The following is a 21,323-nucleotide window of genomic DNA, read 5'->3' as shown; positions in this document are numbered from 1 at the left end:
AGAGACAAATCGATTTGCCTTGTCCTAACCAATTGTTATGAGCACGTCTCTAATTGTTTCGTAATAATATGTGCCACACTATTAATACGCAAACCTCGTGTGATTCTACCTGTAGCGCTGGTATCGGACAATTATTAGCGACCTTCGCAGTGCCTACTATGGCTTCCTTAATCTTGCATGCCATGAATATGTATACATTTGACAACTTACAATTTACAAGGTTCATACGTGGGTACGTCTCAGGTCTGTATATCGTAGTTAACCATGTTTTCAAATAAATGTTCACTTTACAAAAATGTAAAAAATTATGTCCAAACATGTCTTCTTTAGTGTGTACTAGAAACGTCTTCTCAGGCAATAAAGTTGTTATTTCATAAATGCTAGCTAGTACATTTAAAATGTTCCGTTTTCTAAAATATTAAAGCATTGCTCGGTCCATTATAAAACTATATTAAATACGTACCAACCTCCTTTTCTTCGCCCAGAAAATTAACTTGTTGAAAGAAATGAATCTTAGTCACGCAGGACTCACAACTTCCTTGCCTCCATGATTAATACACTCTGGCGTCGTTTTACACAGATCATAAGTGAAATAGTCGCCAATGACAGTCATGAGTCAACTAAAATACTTGTTGTGATAGTTTTATCTTATATGAACCTAATTTGTATGGTGTATAACTAAATGTAATACCAATAAAATGCATAATATAGTTTGGTTATAAGCGTATTCTAATACAGGAAGGCAAATACATACAGCCTAAAATATTACTACTTTTGAATCTGTCAATTAAAATTTCATAGCCATCCGAGGTTAATAATAATTAACCAAACAGCTTAATCACAGCTTAACACACAGCTATATTAGCTTAAACAGCTTAATTAGCTTAACAGCTTGTGTATAATCGGTTATTAGCCGAGGTTAATAATAAATATAATAGAAATGCCATCCTGTCACACTGACATTTTTAGTAAGGTTAATAAATATTTTGGGAATCGTTTCTGAGTAAACCCCGAACGAAAACGTCGTACCCAAATTGTCTGGAAGTTTTCGTTCAAATTTAGAGCTGTATTTTTCAAATGTTCAGAATTTTTTCCGCGTTCTTTTATTTAATTTGGCCTAAGCCTTTACATATAAAAGCCCATTTAATACAGATTTTAAACGAATTCCGATTTGAAATATCAAAATGCCGGCCTTTACGATCTATTAAGTAAGAGAAATTATTAAATTAATAAATTCATGTTTATTCGGTAGGTTTAAAAATTCAATTAAATTGTATATATTTTGGTTAGGTATTTAAAAACACGAACCCTCCACATCACATATTTACGTCGTCCGTCGTCTTGATGTTCCAGTCGAGTGAGCTGAATCACTACTGGAATGAGGCTGTTTTAGGACTATGTTTAATAAGCTAGGGAGACATATTTAGCGTTGCGTTGTCGTGAAGTAACAGTAGGCTGTAACCCTATTGTCGCTGTTTTAGGACTATGTATAAGCTAGGGAAGAAACAGTAGGCTGTAAACCTACTGTCGCTGTTTTAGGACTATGTATAAGCTAGGGAGATATATTAAGCGTTGCGTTGTCGTGAAGTAACAGTAGGCTGTAACCCTACTGTCGTTGTTTCAGGACTATATATAAGCTAGGGAGATATATTTAGCGTCGCGTTGTCTTGAAGTAACAGTAGGCTGTAACCCTACTGTCGCTGTTTTAGGACTATGTATAAGCTAGGGAAGAAACAGTAGGCTGTAAACCTACTGTCGCTGTTTTAGGACTATGTATAAGCTAGGGAGATATATTTAGCGTTGCGTTGTCGTGCAGTAACAGTAGGCTGTAACCCTACTGTCGCTGTTTTAGGACTATGTATAAGCTAGGGAGATATATTTAGCGTTGCGTTGTCTTGAAGTAACAGTAGGCTGTAACCCTACTGTCGCTGTTTTAGGACTATGTATAAGCTAGGGAAGAAACAGTAGGCTGTAAACCTACTGTCGCTGTTTTAGGACTATGTATAAGCTAGGGAGATATATTTAGCGTTGCGTTGTCGTGAAGTAACAGTAGGCTGTAACCCTACTGTCGCTGTTTTAGGACTATGTATAAGCTAGGGAGATATATTTAGCGTTGCGTTGTCGTGAAGTAACATTAGGCTGTAAACCTACTGTCGCTGTTTTAAGACTATGTATAAGCTAGGGAGACATATTTAGCGTTGCGTTGTCGTGAAGTAACAGTAGGCTGTAAACCCACTGTCGTTGTTTCAGGACTATGTATAAGTTAGGGAGACATATTTAGCGTTGCGTTGTCGTGAAGTAACGGTTGGCTGTAAACCTACTGTCGCTGTTTTAGGACTATGTATGAGCTAGGGAGACATATTTAGCGTTGCGTTGTCGTAAAGTAACAGTAGGCTGTAAACCTACTGTCGCTGTTTTAGGACTATGTATGAGCTAGGGAGATATATTTAGCGTTGCGTTGTCGTGAAGTAACAGTAGGCTGTAACCCTACTGTCGCTGTTTCAGGACTATGTATAAGCTAGGGAAGTAACAGTAGGCTGTAAACCTACTGTCGCTGTTTTAGGACTATGTATAAGCGAGGGAGACATATTTAGCGTTGCGTTGTCGTGAAGTAACAGTAGGCTGTAAACCTACTGTCGCTGTGTTAGGACTATGTATAAGTTAGGGAGACATATTTAGCGTTGCGTTGTCGTGAAGTAACAGTAGGCTGTAAACCTACTGTCGTTGTTTCAAGACTATGTATAAGCTAAGGAGACATATTTAGCGTTGCGTTGTCATGAAGTATGATTAGGCTGTAAACCTACTGTCGCTGTTTTAGGACTATGTATAAGCTAAGGAGACATATTTAGCGTTGCGTTGTCGTGAAGTAACAGTAGGCTGTAACCCTACTGTCGCTGTTTCAGGACTATGTATGAGCTAGGGAGACATATTTAGCGTTGCGTTGTCGTGAAGTAACAGTAGGCTATAAACCTACTGTCGCTGTTTTAGGACTATGTATAAGCTAAGGAGACATATTTAGCGTTGCGTTGTCGTGAAGTAACAGTAGGCTGTAACCCTACTGTCGCTGTTTTAGGACTATGTATAAGCTAGGGAGACATATTTAGCGTTGCGTTGTCGTGAAGTAACAGTAGGCTGTAAACCCACTGTCGTTGTTTCAGGACTATGTATAAGTTAGGGAGTCATATTTAGCGTTGCGTTGTCGTGAAGTAACAGTAGGCTGTAAACCCACTGTCGCTGTTTCAGGACTATGTATAAGCTAGGGAGATATATTTAGCGTTGCGTTGTCGTGAAGTAACAGTAGGCTGTAAACCCACTGTCGCTGTTTTAGGACTATGTATAAGCTAGGGAGATATATTTAGCGTTGCGTTGTCGTGAAGTAACATTAGGCTGTAACCCTACTGTCGCTGTTTTAGGACTATGTATGAGCTAGGGAGATATATTTAGCGTTGCGTTGTCGTGAGGTAACAGTAGGCTGTAAACCCACTGTCGTTGTTTCAGGACTATGTATAAGCTAGGGAGATATATTTAGCGTTGCGTTGTCGTGAAGTAACATTAGGCTGTAACCCTACTGTCGCTGTTTTAGGACTATGTATAAGCTAGGGAAGTAACAGTAGGCTGTAAACCTACTGTCGCTGTTTTAGGACTATGTATGAGCTAGGGAGACATATTTAGCGTTGCGTTGTCGTGAAGTATCAGTAGGCTGTAAAAATACTGTCGCTGTTTTAGGACTATGTATAAGCTAGGGAAGCAACAGTAGGCTGTAAACCCACTGTCGCTGTTTTAGGACTATATATAAGCTAGGGAGACATATTTAGCGTTGCGTTGTCGTGAAGTAACAGTAGGCTGTAAACCTACTGTCGCTGTTTTAAGACTATGTATAAGCTAGGGAGACATATTTAGCGTTGCGTTGTCGTGAAGTAACAGTAGGCTGTAAACCCACTGTCGTTGTTTCAGGACTATGTATGAGTTAGGGAGACATATTTAGCGTTGCGTTGTCGTGAAGTAACGGTTGGCTGTAAACCTACTGTCGCTGTTTTAGGACTATGTATGAGCTAGGGAGACATATTTAGCGTTGCGTTGTCGTAAAGTAACAGTAGGCTGTAAACCTACTGTCGCTGTTTTAGGACTATGTATGAGCTAGGGAGATATATTTAGCGTTGCGTTGTCGTGAAGTAACAGTAGGCTGTAACCCTACTGTCGCTGTTTCAGGACTATGTATAAGCTAGGGAAGTAACAGTAGGCTGTAAACCTACTGTCGCTGTTTTAGGACTATGTATAAGCGAGGGAGACATATTTAGCGTTGCGTTGTCGTGAAGTAACAGTAGGCTGTAAACCTACTGTCGCTGTGTTAGGACTATGTATAAGTTAGGGAGACATATTTAGCGTTGCGTTGTCGTGAAGTAACAGTAGGCTGTAAACCTACTGTCGTTGTTTCAAGACTATGTATAAGCTAAGGAGACATATTTAGCGTTGCGTTGTCATGAAGTAACATTAGGCTGTAAACCTACTGTCGCTGTTTTAGGACTATGTATAAGCTAAGGAGACATATTTAGCGTTGCGTTGTCGTGAAGTAACAGTAGGCTGTAACCCTACTGTCGCTGTTTCAGGACTATGTATGAGCTAGGGAGACATATTTAGCGTTGCGTTGTCGTGAAGTAACAGTAGGCTATAAACCTACTGTCGCTGTTTTAGGACTATGTATAAGCTAAGGAGACATATTTAGCGTTGCGTTGTCGTGAAGTAACAGTAGGCTGTAACCCTACTGTCGCTGTTTTAGGACTATGTATAAGCTAGGGAGACATATTTAGCGTTGCGTTGTCGTGAAGTAACAGTAGGCTGTAAACCCACTGTCGTTGTTTCAGGACTATGTATAAGTTAGGGAGTCATATTTAGCGTTGCGTTGTCGTGAAGTAACAGTAGGCTGTAAACCCACTGTCGCTGTTTCAGGACTATGTATAAGCTAGGGAGATATATTTAGCGTTGCGTTGTCGTGAAGTAACAGTAGGCTGTAAACCCACTGTCGCTGTTTTAGGACTATGTATAAGCTAGGGAGATATATTTAGCGTTGCGTTGTCGTGAAGTAACATTAGGCTGTAACCCTACTGTCGCTGTTTTAGGACTATGTATGAGCTAGGGAGATATATTTAGCGTTGCGTTGTCGTGAGGTAACAGTAGGCTGTAAACCCACTGTCGTTGTTTCAGGACTATGTATAAGCTAGGGAGATATATTTAGCGTTGCGTTGTCGTGAAGTAACATTAGGCTGTAACCCTACTGTCGCTGTTTTAGGACTATGTATAAGCTAGGGAAGTAACAGTAGGCTGTAAACCTACTGTCGCTGTTTTAGGACTATGTATGAGCTAGGGAGACATATTTAGCGTTGCGTTGTCGTGAAGTATCAGTAGGCTGTAAAAATACTGTCGCTGTTTTAGGACTATGTATAAGCTAGGGAAGCAACAGTAGGCTGTAAACCCACTGTCGCTGTTTTAGGACTATATATAAGCTAGGGAGACATATTTAGCGTTGCGTTGTCGTGAAGTAACAGTAGGCTGTAAACCTACTGTCGTTGTTTTAGGACTATGTATAAATTAGGGAGACATATTTAGCGTTGCGTTGTCGTGAAGTAACAGTAGGCTGTAAACCTACTGTCGCTGTTTTAGGACTATGTATAAGCGAGGGAGACATATTTAGCGTTGCGTTGTCGTGAAGTAACAGTAGGCTGTAACCCTACTGTTGCTGTTTTAGGACTATGTATAAGCGAGGGAGACATATTTAGCGTTGCGTTGTCGTGAAGTAACAGTAGGCTGTAAACCTACTGTCGCTGTTTTAGGACTATATATAAGCGAGGGAGACATATTTAGCGTTGCGTTGTCGTGAAGTAACAGTAGGCTGTAAACCTACTGTCGCTGTTTTAGGACTATGTATAAGCGAGGGAGACATATTTAGCGTTGCGTTGTCGTGAAGTAACATTAGGCTGTAACCCTACTGTCGCTGTTTTAGGACTATGTATAAGCTAGGGAAGTAACAGTAGGCTGTAAACCTACTGTCGCTGTTTTAGGACTATATATAAGCGAGGGAGATATATTTAGCGTTGCGTTGTCGTGAAGTAAAATTAGGCTGTAACCCTACTGTCGCTGTTTTAGGACTTTGTATAAGCTAGGGAAGTAACAGTAGGCTGTAAACCTACTGTGGCTGTTTTAGGACTATGTATGAGCTAGGGAGACATATTTAGCGTTGCGTTGTCGTGAAGTAACAGTAGGCTGTAACCCTACTGTCGCTGTTTTAGGACTATGTATAAGCTAGGGAAGAAACAGTAGGCTGTAAACCTACTGTCGCTGTTTTAAGACTATGTATAAGCTAGGGAGATATATTTAACGTTGCGTTGTCGTGAAGTAACAGTAGGCTGTAACCCTACTGTCGCTGTTTTAGGACTATATATAAGCTAGGGAGACATATTTAGCGTTGCGTTGTCGTGAAGTAACAGTAGGCTGTAAACCTACTCGTCGCTGTTTTAGGACTATGTATGAGTTAGGGAGACATATTTAGCGTTGCGTTGTCGTGAAGTAACAGTAGGCTGTAAACCTACTGTCGTTGTTTTAGGACTATGTATAAGCTAGGGAGACATATTTAGCGTTGCGTTGTCGTGAAGTAACAGTAGGCTGTAAACCCACTGTCGTTGTTTCAGGACTATGTATAAGTTAGGGAGTCATATTTAGCGTTGCGTTGTCGTGAAGTAACAGTAGGCTGTAAACCCACTGTCGTTGTTTCAGGACTATGTATAAGTTAGGGAGTCATATTTAGCGTTGCGTTGTCGTGAAGTAACAGTAGGCTGTAACCCTACTTTCGCTGTTTTAGGACTATGTATAAGTTAGGGAGTCATATTTAGCGTTGCGTTGTCGTGAAGTAACAGTAGGCTGTAAACCCACTGTCGCTGTTTCAGGACTATGTATTAGCTAGGGAGATATATTTAGCGTTGCGTTGTCGTGAAGTAACAGTTGGCTGTAAACCTACTGTCGCTGTTTTAGGACTATGTATGAGCTAGGGAGATATATTTAGCTTTGCGTTGTCGTGAAGTAACAGTAGGCTGTAAACCTACTGTCACTGTTTTAGGACTATGTATAAGCTAGGGAGACATATTTATCGTTGCGTTGTCGTGAAGTAACAGTAGGCTGTAAACCTACTGTCGCTGTTTTAGGACTATGTATAAGCTAGGGAGACATATTTAGCGTTGCGTTGTCGTGAAGTAACAGTAGGCTGTAAACCTACTGTCGCTGTTTTAGGACTATGTTTAATAAGCTAAGGAGACATATTTAGCGTTGCGTTGTCGTGAAGTAACAGTAGGCTGTAAACCTACTGACGCTGTTTTAGGACTATGTATAAGCTAGGGAGACATATTTAGCGTTGCGTTGTCGTGAAGTAACAGTAGGCTGTAAACCTACTGTCGCTGTTTTAGGACTATGTATAAGCTAGGGAAGTAACAGTAGGCTGTAAACCTACTGTCTCTGTTTTAGGACTATGTATAAGCTAGGGAAGTAACAGTAGGCTGTAAACCTACTGTCGCTGTTTTAGGACTATGTGTAAGCTAGGGAAGTAACAGTAGGCTGTAAACCTACTGTCGCTGTTTTAGGACTATGTATAAGCTAGGGAAGTAACAGTAGGCTGTAAACCTACTGTCGCTGTTTCAGGACTATGTATAAGCTAGGGAAGTAACAGTAGGCTGTAAACCTACTGTCGCTGTTTTAGGACTATGTATAAGCTAGGGAGACATATTTAGCGTTGCGTTGTCGTGAAGTAACAGTAGGTTGTAAACCTACTGTCGCTGTTTTATGACTATCCTCTGAAGCCTAGGTATTGCAGCTGCGATAGGTAAATTATATGTATTAAAAGCCTAAATGGAGTTTGCTGTCTCAATTTCGTTGAAATATGAACAGGGCAAATAAGATAATTAAGGTAAGATAAGATTGATCCATGCACTTCTTCTTGGTAACGAGTGTAATAACAATAAGTCGTCATCACTATCACTCATTTTTTTCATTCATGAGACAACAAGCCCGGGCTCACACTAAGGAGCTTGCAGAACAAACATCCTAGGTAAAAGAACTAAGTGAGGGTGTTGTACTCTTTTGACTCCGAGTGAACAATTGGACGTTTGGTACGTTTCCGGGTGGCGTGGAATAGCCACGTACTGGAGGGCCGTCCGTGTCAAAAGGCTAACGGTTACTTCAACAAGATTTTCCGAAACAGAGGACCGGTTATCATTTTATATATTTATTTGTATGTATGAGTTATGTAACTAGGACTGTTAAAAAGTTCTATTATCTTTTTCTCAAAACTTATACAGTAAGTTTAGAGTATAATAGTGGAGAAAAATGGCATTTTTTACTATTTTGCTGAAAAATCAAAAGCCGAAATCGGTTAAATTATTCATTCTCTAATAAACCTTCTCGGGCGCTAAAGCGGTTTCTAAAATTTTCATGGGAACCATCTGACCGGTGACATTTCACAAATACCAGGCAGGTACAGTAAATATAGCCAAAGGTCGTGTCTCGGACTGGAGGAGTCTCATAAGTAAGAACATAACGTGCAAGAGACCATTGAAATGTAAAGTTCAGTATTAATTTATCGCCGGGCTGTAAATGCGGGCAAGATAGGATCAAGTATTCCTGGTTTTAATACGTTGGATGAAATGAACCAATGTCTCATATCGCCATTGGTTCGTGGTCAAACATGCGCTCGTTGGTTTTCAATTTTACTGGAAAGCCATCATCTCTTATTAGTTTGAATATCATTGTTGATATCTAACCGGGAGTTTTCTGAGGTTTCTGACACAGCTGATGGCTATGCCAGTAATGTTGTTATCAACTAAATATAATTAATTCTTGTGTCATTTTATCTCGACATTGATGAAGAAACAGGTTCGAAAACTGGCTCTAAATTTCCATCTATTTAACAAATATTTTTCTTTTCCATTGCCTCATCAAAATCCACATAATATTTTATTTATCGGTAATGAAGTTGCCTTTATATATTTTATATGTTACATCCCAACATTCGCCGTGGACAAACAATGTGTATGTGCTATTTGAAGGATAGCTTGTATGAAAAAATCCATTTTATGGAAAATTAAATAAATTGTTAGAAGTAAGCTAATCAGCCTTTATTCATTTGCAGGACAGAGAGCTATGCGGAGGAGGACGAGGCCGCAGAGAGCGCGGACACTGTGGGTAAACCGACAAGACTCACACGGCATAAGATAGTAGTGATGGGCGCCGCCAAAGTGGGCAAGAGTTCCTTGATATCACAGTTCCTCTACGGCACCTTCAGTGACAAATACAAGCGCACCGTCGAGGAGATGCACGAGGGAGACTTCTGCATGCCTGGCTGTGGCGCAGGACTCACCCTCGATATCCTGGACACCTCAGGGGCCTACGAGTTCCCCGCCATGAGAGCTTTGTCCATCTCCTCAGCGGACGCCTTCATTCTGGTGTACTCGGTGGTAGATTCAGCCAGCTTCGAGGAGGCGAGGGTGATCCGTGAGCAGATCCTGGAGACTAAAGGAGGAGCTGTTCCTATTGTGGTTGTAGGCAACAAGATTGATCTTGCTGATGAAAAGCGAGAGGTAGGCTTCGTATGTATTTTAGTGGTTTTCCCATAAAGGGAATATGCTATGGGAAAGGGAAGGTATCATAGTAAAACTTTCAACCGGGACCACTTTAATTTTTCGTGATGATGTCCCCAGAGGCAAAAACACCATCCGTTCAAATGCATACACTGTAGTTCACGAATCAGCATGATCGGAATATAGGAACGGGGTTTTATAGGGGGGGGGGGGGGTTATTAGATAAGAATGCCCATCCCCCCTCAAAATAAGCAATTTTTGCAGTTTATTTCTGAACCTACATGTATAGCCAAAAACATTTTAATATTGAAGCGTGGTTGTACGTCTAATGTTTAAGGGGAATATTATACAAAAAACTATAAATTTAAAATTCCCATGTTAATCTTATGTTTATTAAGATGGGAATTTTAAATTACAATAAGAGAACTAAATAACACACTTCCAATAAAAACATAATTTATTTATAATCCGCAACTGAACAGACTTCAAAAATGTCTTTCCGAGGCAAAACGAATAATGCAATACCCTTTTACCTTTTAAATATAAAGTTTTTTTAAAGACACTTAATTTTTAGTCAAATAGACGAGTAAAATATAAATTGACAATAATTGGTTAGCCTACACTTTTGGCTTGTATATCCATCTCATTAAGAGTAGTTTGCCTACCTCATTCAGGTTAAAAATGTCTCTCGCAGTAGCCTGGGCTATTTAAAATTAATGTTCATAAACGCTTTCGTTTTTTGTCAATTATATGACTACTAGGTGAAACCCGTCGAAATCGACGGTCACTGTCAAAGGCTTACGCTAATTATTCATCTACGGAAAGTTAGGTGTAGTGGAATATACTTGAAGTGAAGTTGGCTTTTACTTTTGAACTGTTATAATATGATAAAATACAGGCAAAAGTGGGGGAAAGGGCAGACAACAGCCCGTACAGCAGATTTAAGATAGTTCAATAAGAAATTATTGTAAGAGTTCTGTGATAAAATGAATTTCCACTGATTTCGTAATGGAATGTTATATTGCAAAACATGACATGATGCAGAAGAAAATAAATTTTAAAATCAGAAAATAGCATTGCAAATACTTCTTTTTGGACAATTTAGTAACTCCCAATAAATGTGTGTTGTTTAAAACACAATTGAAAAATCAACAGCTGTTTCATTGAAAAGTATTATCCACATGGCCAAAATGTGAACAAATTTGTCGAGGTATCTTTAAAGGCTTCTGGGGCAGAACCCTAAGGGAATTTACTTCGTGTTTCTTTTGATAACTCATCTACAGACCAAGGCCTTTCTTTGGAGACCTCTACCAAGTTTCCACGTCCAGCCGTTCTCTCAAATTAGTGGAGACAAAGTTTCCAATTAAATATTTAGATTTTCCCATGTTAATCTTATGGGAGAAAACCCAACTTTGATGGAAGATCCTGCCCAAACTAATGAGGATTTCAAAAAACCAAAAACACTTTGCAAAACTACAGATCAGGGCCATTTTTTTGACACTAAAATCATCAAAATCGGTCCAAGAATGTGGGAGGAGTTCTGTTTACAAAAATCGGCTTAGCGTATTATATATATAGAATGGTTATAATCAGCTGTTATTAAATTATAATTCACATTTAAAATCGTTAAAATACAGTAGGCTAGTTATTTCTCTACAGTCACCCGTGAAAGTGGGCTTCCTTGCACAGATTATAGTACACGAGAGAAATGTTCACGTACGATTCGCAGGCGAAGGTGGAAAGTTTCTCGAGTTCAGCAAAGGCAATTTGCGATCGTGTTAACATTATATTTTTCCTACAGTTACTATAAAGCATAGAAATACATTATTAACGCGTTTAGGTTAGGTTTTAACCTAACTTAAAAACGTCAGCGCTTGGATTTATCCAAGCGCTGGACGAAATTAGAAACACTACATCAGCTGATCGTAGTCGTGATATCTTTAAGTGCTGCCAACTTATTTTTAAGAGTACACATATTACGTGCCTAATAAAAGTAAACTGTTTTGTGTTGTTTGGTTGGAATACTGGAGTGCGGCAAAAGTAAGTAAATGCTGCAATTAGCAACTTTCTGTACTATAATCAGTGCAAGGAAGCCCAATTTATGACTGTAGGAAAAGAGTAATTGGAAATTCACAAAAATGACACCAAACTTGTAAAAATCAGTAGGTCTTGCGAAAAAATGATGATACAGAGAAAACAAGTTGGTTGTTTGTTGAGATTTACTCGGTAGTGGACTTTGGGTCCCAGGCAGTGATGGGGTTATGTTACTTGCCACTATTTTTTATCAGTATACTTGTACTGTACTGATTCACCCCTTGCTGCGCTGGATACCATTACGTTCCACGCACAGATCCATAGCCCATGTGAACAGGCAAATGCAAGGTTAAAATAGGTCACCTGTCTCTTAAAAAAAATCTTATTGTATTAAATGTGTAGCTAAATAATAATGTTTCTTTACTGAGGTGTTTTGGAATCTCTAGTCCGTAATATAGATAAACATACTCTCCTTTTTTTCAGTCAAGCTCTAATATTGGTTATCGGATGTTTAGACTACTACCTTTGGCCTACTGATACAGTAAAGACTGTGGCTTTTACAAGTGTTAATTTATGAAAGGGTAAAATTGCATAAGAAAAGTGATCTTGCTTACCATCATAATCCATAAACTTGAGTTAAGTTCCATCCAAATGGTTAAAAATATATGTTTCAAACTCTTGAACAAATTTGAAATTATGCCAATGCATTTTAGATATTCATAAAAATAAATTAGGTACGGTGCTAAGTACAGTTTACGTACGGAGTGTTTGTATTTGTCGTTATTTGATCATTCACTTGTAATCACCATAACTTAAACACAACATAAAGTATTCTATAATAAGTTACCTTTTTATGTAGCCTCTGATCTTGCATAAATTCTTGTGTTGCCCGCGATCCTAAAGGCTACATAACAAGGTAACTTAAAATTAAAAAATCATTTTCTAGTTCTTGCTTCTAGGAAAATAAATCAAAACTAGTAATAAATTATTCCTAGTTTATGGTGCTATTGAAAATGAATAGAGCATTTTTAAAGTTGCCAAGTTTTGTTAAACATTGCAAACGATTTCCAGGTGTCAGTAGAGATGGCGGAGTCCGTTGTGACAGTGGACTGGGAGAATGGTTTCGTGGAAGCGTCTGCAAAAGAAAACACAAACGTAAACAAAGTATTCAAGGAGTTATTAGTTCAAGCAAAGGTCAAGTACAATTTGAGTCCTGCGCTGCGGCGGAAACGACGACAATCCTTACCTCCTCCACAACACCAGGCTGGTAACCCTGCCATCCCCTCTGCAGCTCAGTTGGCTCATCTACGCAGCATCCAGGAGCGTCACACTGGGGCTGGTGGCAAACGTAACTCCTGCTCGATATCTTAAACTTGAACCGCTAGTTTGCAGTCTATTGACTTGTAAACTGTATAGTTTTGTTCTTTGAATTAGTTGCAATAGTTTGATTTATTTACTTTTATTCTTTGATGATCCATCATACTATATCTACTCTCATACACAAAAGGCTCAGCTACTGATCGAGAAGGCCTGCTGTTGCATACGCATATGTTATATATTTATCATGTTCATAGTTTTGTATTTCCTTCTACTAACTAAAATGTTAGATAAAAATATCACAAGCAATCTGTAACTTATTTAAATTTGATAACTTTTGCCAGTTTTTTACGTATATAAAGAGTAAATATTACCCTACACAAGTGGCAACTAGTTTAACTAGGTATATGGATAATCATTTTATATTGCAGGTGAAAATAATTATGTACAGGAAGATTTTGTATTGTTCTTCCTATTATTTTGTTCTTAGTATGTGCATGGATATCATTTGTAATCACCTTATATAATACAAATATTTTACTCTTATAAGATTTTTTCACGATCCGTTTTTTATCAGTAAAAATGTGGCCTATGAGCATGGCATGTGTTTTAAATATTATTATGTGTCGTGCATATTCTTGTGTGGTTAAAATTTTACTTCTATTTAGAAAAAATAAGTTATAACTGCTTCACTGTAATTTACGGCTAAAATACAGCTTTTAAACTTCCAAGAAAACCATTAATTAGTCATTCGTCCCTCTCTGAGCTTTTCTAGCTATCAGCAGAGCCTAAGTATTCATAATAGGATAAATAATTTAAAATCTTAAAATTAAACATCATACTTGGTCAGATAAGTGTTCAAGAACTTTCCTTCGAAACATGGATATTATTTTAATGTTATGGAATCCTGCTTTACTGAATGTTTCTTGGCTGAACTCTTTACCATATGAACTCTTTACCACATGAACTCTTTACATGTGCCATACAATGTCACATTTGTTCAGTAATGTTGGCATTGAAACTCTGCTATAAAACTCAGAGAAAGAGAAGTATCTCATGGTAAAAAATTAAAGATTATCTTTTTATTTCACCATTCTGGAAAGATTTGTAAAGATATTAGCTAAAAACTGTATGAATCGTTTAAAGAAACACATTTGAACAGTTATAGCTTGTCTTGTATGCAAATATATAAAAGTGATTTTGTGTTACAGAAGTGTCAATCCGTTATGAAGGATTCCATTTCATCACCTTAATTTTCATCAACTTGCAGTAACATTTTTTGTCTGGAAATTTGAAACACTTACAGAGTCATACTGATATAAGTTACAATATTACATTATTAGCATTTCCAAATTATCAAAGGTGCAGGTTAAAATACTTTTCGATTTACATTTGTTAAGGATGTCCTCAAGTTATTAATATGTGTGAGTTAAATCCATAATACTGAATGGATAAAAAGATATTTTTTGTCTTTGTAAGGCAAACTATAAAAGAGTGAACTAGACCCTTGTGTGACATTTTAGATAATTAATAACAACGACCATTAGTTGAATAGGCTTCGATAAATGTTTGTATGGTATGTTTAGGTTATTTTTTGTTTTATTAACTGGATTATATAGTTAAAACAACAGTTTCAGTTAAGTTTTCAAGGGTGTTTCTAAATTATAATAGATTTTCAATCTTCTCTGTAAGTATGTCTTTGTTATTTGGCTATAAACCGGCTCCAAGTCACTACCCGGACTCTAATCTGGATCGAAGGAATAAAACAAAACGATCGAGTTCAATAATGCTCTATTGTACCTGTTAACGTGTCTACAGATATATAGTAAGTATAAATTTTATGAAAAATCAAATATTCCCCCTCCATTGGTATAATACGTAGTTATGTATGAATGAAAAGTCAAACTCTCTTGATATATGAATATATAATTATGTCTCTATTTATCAAACAATTCTTACTTATCATTAATAAACAATCGTAAAAGAATAATGGATATATTAATCCACTCTTTGAACTACCTCAAATTGTTGATTATATAAAATGATACGTTTTAAACCAATAATATACAGTCATTTTTTACTAAATAGTTTTTTTTAATCTATTATCAGCGTCATGTATCAAGCACAGAATTATTTATTACTTCCATAATTTGTGACCCTCACCGAAAACCCAATTATAATATGGAAAGCTATCTTTTTATAGTCTTGGACATTCAAACTACTGTATATTTTTAGATATTTTAAGGTAAGCTACTTTAACACTTTACATGTTTAATTTAAAATATTATGTACAAGTTCTATTTTATATCATACTTATTCTCAATAATTTTCCCCCTAGCCTAAGGGTTATAGGAGTTTCCAAAGGCCTGTATACAGTATGTCCAACTAAGTGTGAATTTATGTGTATTATACAAACTGTGTGAATAAAAGATGTATCGGGTAACAAGCCTTTTGACTAGATGTAATTTTTTAAAGTTAAGTAGTATAATAATTAATTGGGTTTTTAGTCTAATTATTGAGCACCTTAGTTGTATTTTTTTACATCTAATGTATGTTTAAAATTCATAAAATTAATAAAACATTTTAAATGCAAATATATAAATTTATAACAATATGTATTTTTATTTTTAAAACAATTTATAACTTTTAATTTATTTCGATTGCACTTGCTTTATATATTGTTGTAGTATTTTTGTGCACTTTACAAAGACACGATTGTGAAAATATTATGAATTAATACTTTCACAAACATTCGTGACATTAAGGGGTTTTCATGTGAATAGTTTTGAATTTGCATTCAGGTAACATTTATAATTGTTTCATTTGTCACTAGTTTAATCTTTGTGTTCCACTGTATAGTTTTGGATGAGAGTTCGTTTAATATTTTAGTTATGATATATCGAATAGGACGGATTAGCACCATAGCCATTCAGAGCTCAGGATGATATGGTTACGGTGCTTTTGGTCCACATTGGTTTTGATATAAACAAAATAAAGTGACAACACGTTCCCACCTAAATGTATATTGATAGTATATTTTACCTTACACAAGCATGAGATTTAACTCTTGTATACCTGGCAAAAGAATTCCCACAGCATTTATATACCGGCTGAAATTATTCTAGCTTCAGGTTAGGATGTCTGGCGTAGTGAGAGACAGTGGTCATAGTAGTAGTAGGGAGGTCTCACAGGCCTTTTACAATTGTATTGGTAATAAAAGTGTTTTATGCAAACCCATCAAATGTGTACCAACCCACTAAATTTTGATTCAAAATAATTGTATATCTGTAATTGGTTTTGATTTAATTGTATTTTCTAAATTTATATAAACTATTACATCCAATTAAAAATAACGCTAGTCCTATTTGTAATAGGCTATTCAGTAATGTAGGTGCCACACTATATCGAAACCAATGTGTCAGTTTCCTGTAGAATTACAGTTAATATGAGTGTAAGAATAGTTTAGATGAGTGTAAATAAGTGTAAATATCCAACAGAATACACCAATTACTGTTTACTGTGTTAATATGGTTGCGGCTATAAGTGGAAGCTGGACTTTCTAAACTAATATGTGTCATAAACCGTGACTATAAAATCAATTATTCTTCTTGATATATGTATATAAATTAAAGAGGATAAAATGTATAGTGTCATTGTCTTTTACTTCCCTGTGGACTTTTATTCTGGAATTTAAGCAGTAGCACAGATAAAACATACTCCTATGTTTTATCTATGGCAGTAGTGGAGTTTCCATCGCATCAGTACACACCCATTTACCTTCCAATGTGGATACAGCCAACCTAGTACATACACCACCAGTATATTAAGATATGTCAATACCTATAATAATATAATATGATATAATAATACCTTTGCATTCAGACAACGAGGAGGCACTTTATAACTAACTTATTTGTTAGGCCCGAGACTCATTTCGTTTTCAATTCTGGTGTCCACTGAGACCAAAACACTTTTCCTTCTCTCTCTCTCTCTCCCTCTCTGCTACTCTGCTAGTAGCCAATAGAGAGAACGACCACTATGTAATTTCCAAGTTAGTAGTGTAATGGTAGAAGGGAAGTCTCAAGGGGGAGAATCGGTAAATTTTGGGTAAATAGTCTTTATAAAAGTCTTTATATGTCACATATAAAAAATCCAACGTCCATGATTTAGTTGCTATAAAAAAACTGTATATACTAGACAATATTATGAATATACATCTATGTATATGGCTTGGTGATTTGATTTAGCCATAGATAAAACATAGTATTTAGCCTATGCATACTAAATAGCTGCTTGCCTTTTATATCACGAATATGCCGTGCATTATTCTGCCTTTCATATATCCTTGCATTTCATATTCACTTTTTTTCGACTATCGTGAGTCGTTACCTTTATTGCCCAGATAACAAAATAAATTCTGCATTTTGGTCTGAACTTCTCTTGCTCAATGACACAGGGTTAAAAATAATTTGTGGTGATTTCAATGCTCATCATACATTCTGGAACTGCGACAAAACTAACCCTCGAGGCAAGGAATTGTTTGATGCACTCAATGATTCCCTCTACATTTTGGCCAATGACTGCTCCCATACTACTATACCTACTCTATACAGGAAACCATCAACCATTGACCTTAATTTCATAACTCCAGATTTATACCTGAATCTTAAAACCTGGAAAGTGGGGATGGACCCAATGGGTAGCGACCACCTCCCAATTTTTATTACTTTACACTACATCTCCAACAACTAAAAGCTTAATAAACAATAGAGGAATCAAATGAACGAAATGTAAAAAAGCTGACTGGAAAAAACACAGTAACATAATAATTGAGAATCTATATATTAATACGCAAGCAGTTTTCTTTTCACAGTCATAACTCGATAACGGATTGACGGATTTTTACGTTTGAGGTGTCAAATTAAAGTCATTTTCACGTAGATGTGCAAGTACGTCTCAGAATATTAAGAAAGGGCATCGCTTAAGTACAGTTAAGGGCTAAAGTTTGGGAACGGTGGCACTATATCTGTTGACATTAGATCAAACTCAATTCCCTTTGTTTAAAACTACGGATATAGACGTGAAATAGTTTTAAAGGTTAACCACAGACTGCAGAACCTATATTACTTCCAGAGCAAAGCCGGAATTTATATCGTTATTTTAACATCTGTTAAGTAAGCCTGCTTCATAAATAAATAGAGTCCTAGGAAGCTTGTCAACAAGTTGTTTGTAATAGTTGCATTTATTTAAATCTTAATTATTGTATAGTTTTGGTTACAGTTCGTTATGATTAACTGAATTTTTATAAAAGGGATTATTCATGGTGCAGTTACCCCTTACTTTACCATATATCATGTAATTTACAATGGGTATCAACATTTTTTTGGAGTGTTTTCTGTTGTTTGGTTAACTTTCGTATTTTATTCAAACTTTAAGTTAAATGGCAGCAGTAAGGCGAAAACTGTGAGAGACTGGAGGAAAGCGAATGTGACCGCTTGCATCGACCTCCCAATTGAACATTTGACAGAAACAGAGTGGCAGTTCTGCCGTTGTGCTCCATCCAACCTCAGACAAATTAACGTTAAATGTTTACATTATGGTGGGTTGCATTTAGCAAGAAAAGACTGGTTGAGACAGTTCAATGTTTACTATTTGTTGCCATAAATGAAAGGTTGTTGTATCCAGAGATCTCTCACCTGAACAGGTGGGCAAAGACGTATCCAGCAGGGATGATGCTATACACCTTTATTGTTGTTATGAAAAAAAACCGTAGCCCTAGCTTCCAAAAGGTAATGTACTGTAATTCCTAAGATGTCATTAGGCAAAGACACGATGTTCAGATACTATCCTCAATGGTTTTACAAACTAAATGATTTGTTGTACTGAAAATTTTAAAAACATTCCATTTGAACGTGTTGGAAAATGCTCATCTTGTCCGACCGGTGAAGATGGCTCCGAGTCATATAGCTGGGGGCTTCACTGACACCAGTACATCCCATCCTTGTGAGATCCTTGTCAGTCCCAAAAGCCTCCACAGATATCCTAGGATGTAATTGTTTATCCAAGTGTATATCTACAATGTAAACGCACAAGAAGAATCGAAAGACTTGCACCAAACTGTGCTAACGTTCTCGACAATGTTTGACCCTTTTAAATGGTTCATTCATTTTGTTCATATCTTCTTTTAAATATTGCAATTAACAATTTATTTTCTCTTAGATGGCCTTTTAGCGAATTTCCCTATAGGGAAGTAGCTATTACCGTAGGTCTCATGGTAAAACCTAAGCCCGGGACCGATTTACTTTTTCATTTTGATGTCCCCAGAGGCCAAAAACACCATTTGTTCAAATTTTTATATATCTATATATATATATATATATATATATGTGTGTGTGTGTGTGTGTGTGTGTGTCCATCCGCACGATAACTTGAGTAATTTCTGTCCGATTTTGATAAAATTTGGTTAGAAGGTGTAAGGCGGGATAAACTTGAATGAGTTCGCGAACCAGCATGATCGGACAATGGGAACGGGGGTTTATGGGGGGTTTTATGGGGTAAAAATGGGTTTTTCCCATTTTTGACCCTAAAAACACAAAATTTCACAATTTCTTTTTAAACCATTTTGTAGAGCTTAAAAAAACAAATAATTTAGTATATTGAAGCATTATTATGCGCCTAATTGTTACGGAGAAAATTCAAAAAAATTGTAATTTAAAAATTCCCATGTTATTCTTATGGACAATAAGTCAACTGTTGTAGTTTGCTTGTTTATGAACATATTTTGATTAAAGTTGGAAAATACATTAATTTCTTACTAAACCACAGTACTTTTTAATATTATACATAAAAAAAACTTTTTTACCCTCCCTGTTGCAGCAAACCTAAGTACTCATTAAACTAATTCTGTTTAAATAGGGAATAAATGTGATATTTTTAAGGAGACATTTTAGTTTAAATCCAATCAGGCAAATGGAAATTTGCTAAGTCTGCAGGTTTGCTGCGGCGGGGGTATTTCTCATATTTCTTGTTCTCTTCGAAGGACAGAAGTTTTGGCAGCTGATTTAGAACCTAGGTCCTACACAATCGTATGAAGTATATAATGGGTTTTTCAATCCATGTGGCATTAGAAGAAAAACCTTTATGGACGTTTAAATAATAATTTCAAACAAACAAACAAGGCTGATATACGGAAACAGAGTTTTTGGCGACCATATTGTGTGCCATCTTGGAAAATATTACCTCAAGGGTGGTTGTGATTACGTTTTGAGTATTGAAATGTGTTCGGCATTCCAATAAAACCCCTATGCAGACGGTTAAATTATTATTTTGGGCCAACTAATAAGAGAGATATGCGAAAACAGAGTTTTAGGACGCCATCTTAGGTGTCATCTTGGAACATATTCCCCTAAAAGTTTATGTAAGTAAATTTGGAGTATTGCAATGTGTTTGCAATCCGATAAACCCCTATGCAGATGTTAAAACTATTATTTTAGGCCAACTAAGAAGAGAGATATGCGTAAACAGAGTTTTAGGACGCCATCTTGGATGCCATCTTGGAACATATGCTCTTAAAAGTTGATGTAAGTATATTTTTAGTATTGCAATGTGTTTTGCACCTGAGAAAACCTCTATTCAGATGTTTAAACCAATATCTTAGGCCAAATAACAAAAGAGTAATGGGGCAAACAGGGTCTGGCCGCCATCTTGGATACCGCACTTCCGGTTCAAATTTCGCTTTGGCAACACGCAGATTTGTACTCAGCAGGGTCGAATTACCCTAAAAAATCTGTTTACCCAATCGTTACATGAAGTTTTTCTTGCATTCCTCTTTTTTAAAAACGTACCTTCTCCAATTATGTTTCGTTGTAAATTAATAACATTAATAATATATGGATTATTAAATTACAAATTATTAGATTTTGGTTATTAAATGATAAAGGATAATTACGTTTTTGTTACCCAAGCAGCTACAGGTTGAGTTCGGACATATTTCGTCAGTAAAAACTCAAATATAATCACCTCAATGTATATTTAATCCGTTTTAAAAGTAAAATCTTTATTAAAATCTAATTTATCACTTTTTTAAACGGGATATCACTGTAAGTGAAATGGAGACTCTTAAAGCAAATTTCGTCTTCTTTTCAACTATAAAAGAATTATCAAAATCGGTCGAAAAACGATGGAGTTATTTGCATTTTTCTCGATCAAGGTCAAGTCAGGTGGTCCGCCATATTGGATGGCAGCCATATTGGTACTCGACCAACGCCGATCGTGGCAACGTGCGTTTTCTTACTGTCCAAAGTGTCCTTAACAACAATCAAAAGAGAAAGTGCGTCCGAATAATTTTGCATACTC

The 21,323-nt window shown here is 36.6% G+C and overlaps 1 protein-coding gene across 2 annotated transcripts in view; it reads left to right on the top strand.

Annotated features, from left to right (window-relative positions):
• The window catches only part of LOC128992984 (GTP-binding protein Di-Ras2), a 291,630-nt gene extending 275,036 nt beyond the window's left edge, over positions 1-16,594 (top strand). For both annotated transcript variants that reach the window (XM_054416829.1, XM_054416763.1), the window contains 2 exons: positions 9,170-9,617; positions 12,723-16,594. In XM_054416829.1, the coding sequence (XP_054272804.1) occupies positions 9,170-9,617; positions 12,723-13,022 (748 nt within the window). In that variant the 3' untranslated portion in view covers positions 13,023-16,594. The remainder of the gene's footprint in view (positions 1-9,169; positions 9,618-12,722) is intronic.
• Positions 16,595-21,323: the final 4,729 nt, after the last annotated feature.

Source organism: Macrosteles quadrilineatus, unplaced genomic scaffold (genome assembly GCF_028750875.1).
Source record: "Macrosteles quadrilineatus isolate MER2022 unplaced genomic scaffold, UCM_ALF_1.0 Scaffold_1__1_contigs__length_201487025, whole genome shotgun sequence".
NCBI lineage: Eukaryota > Metazoa > Arthropoda > Insecta > Hemiptera > Cicadellidae > Macrosteles > Macrosteles quadrilineatus.
This window is presented reverse-complemented; position numbering and strand designations above follow the sequence as displayed.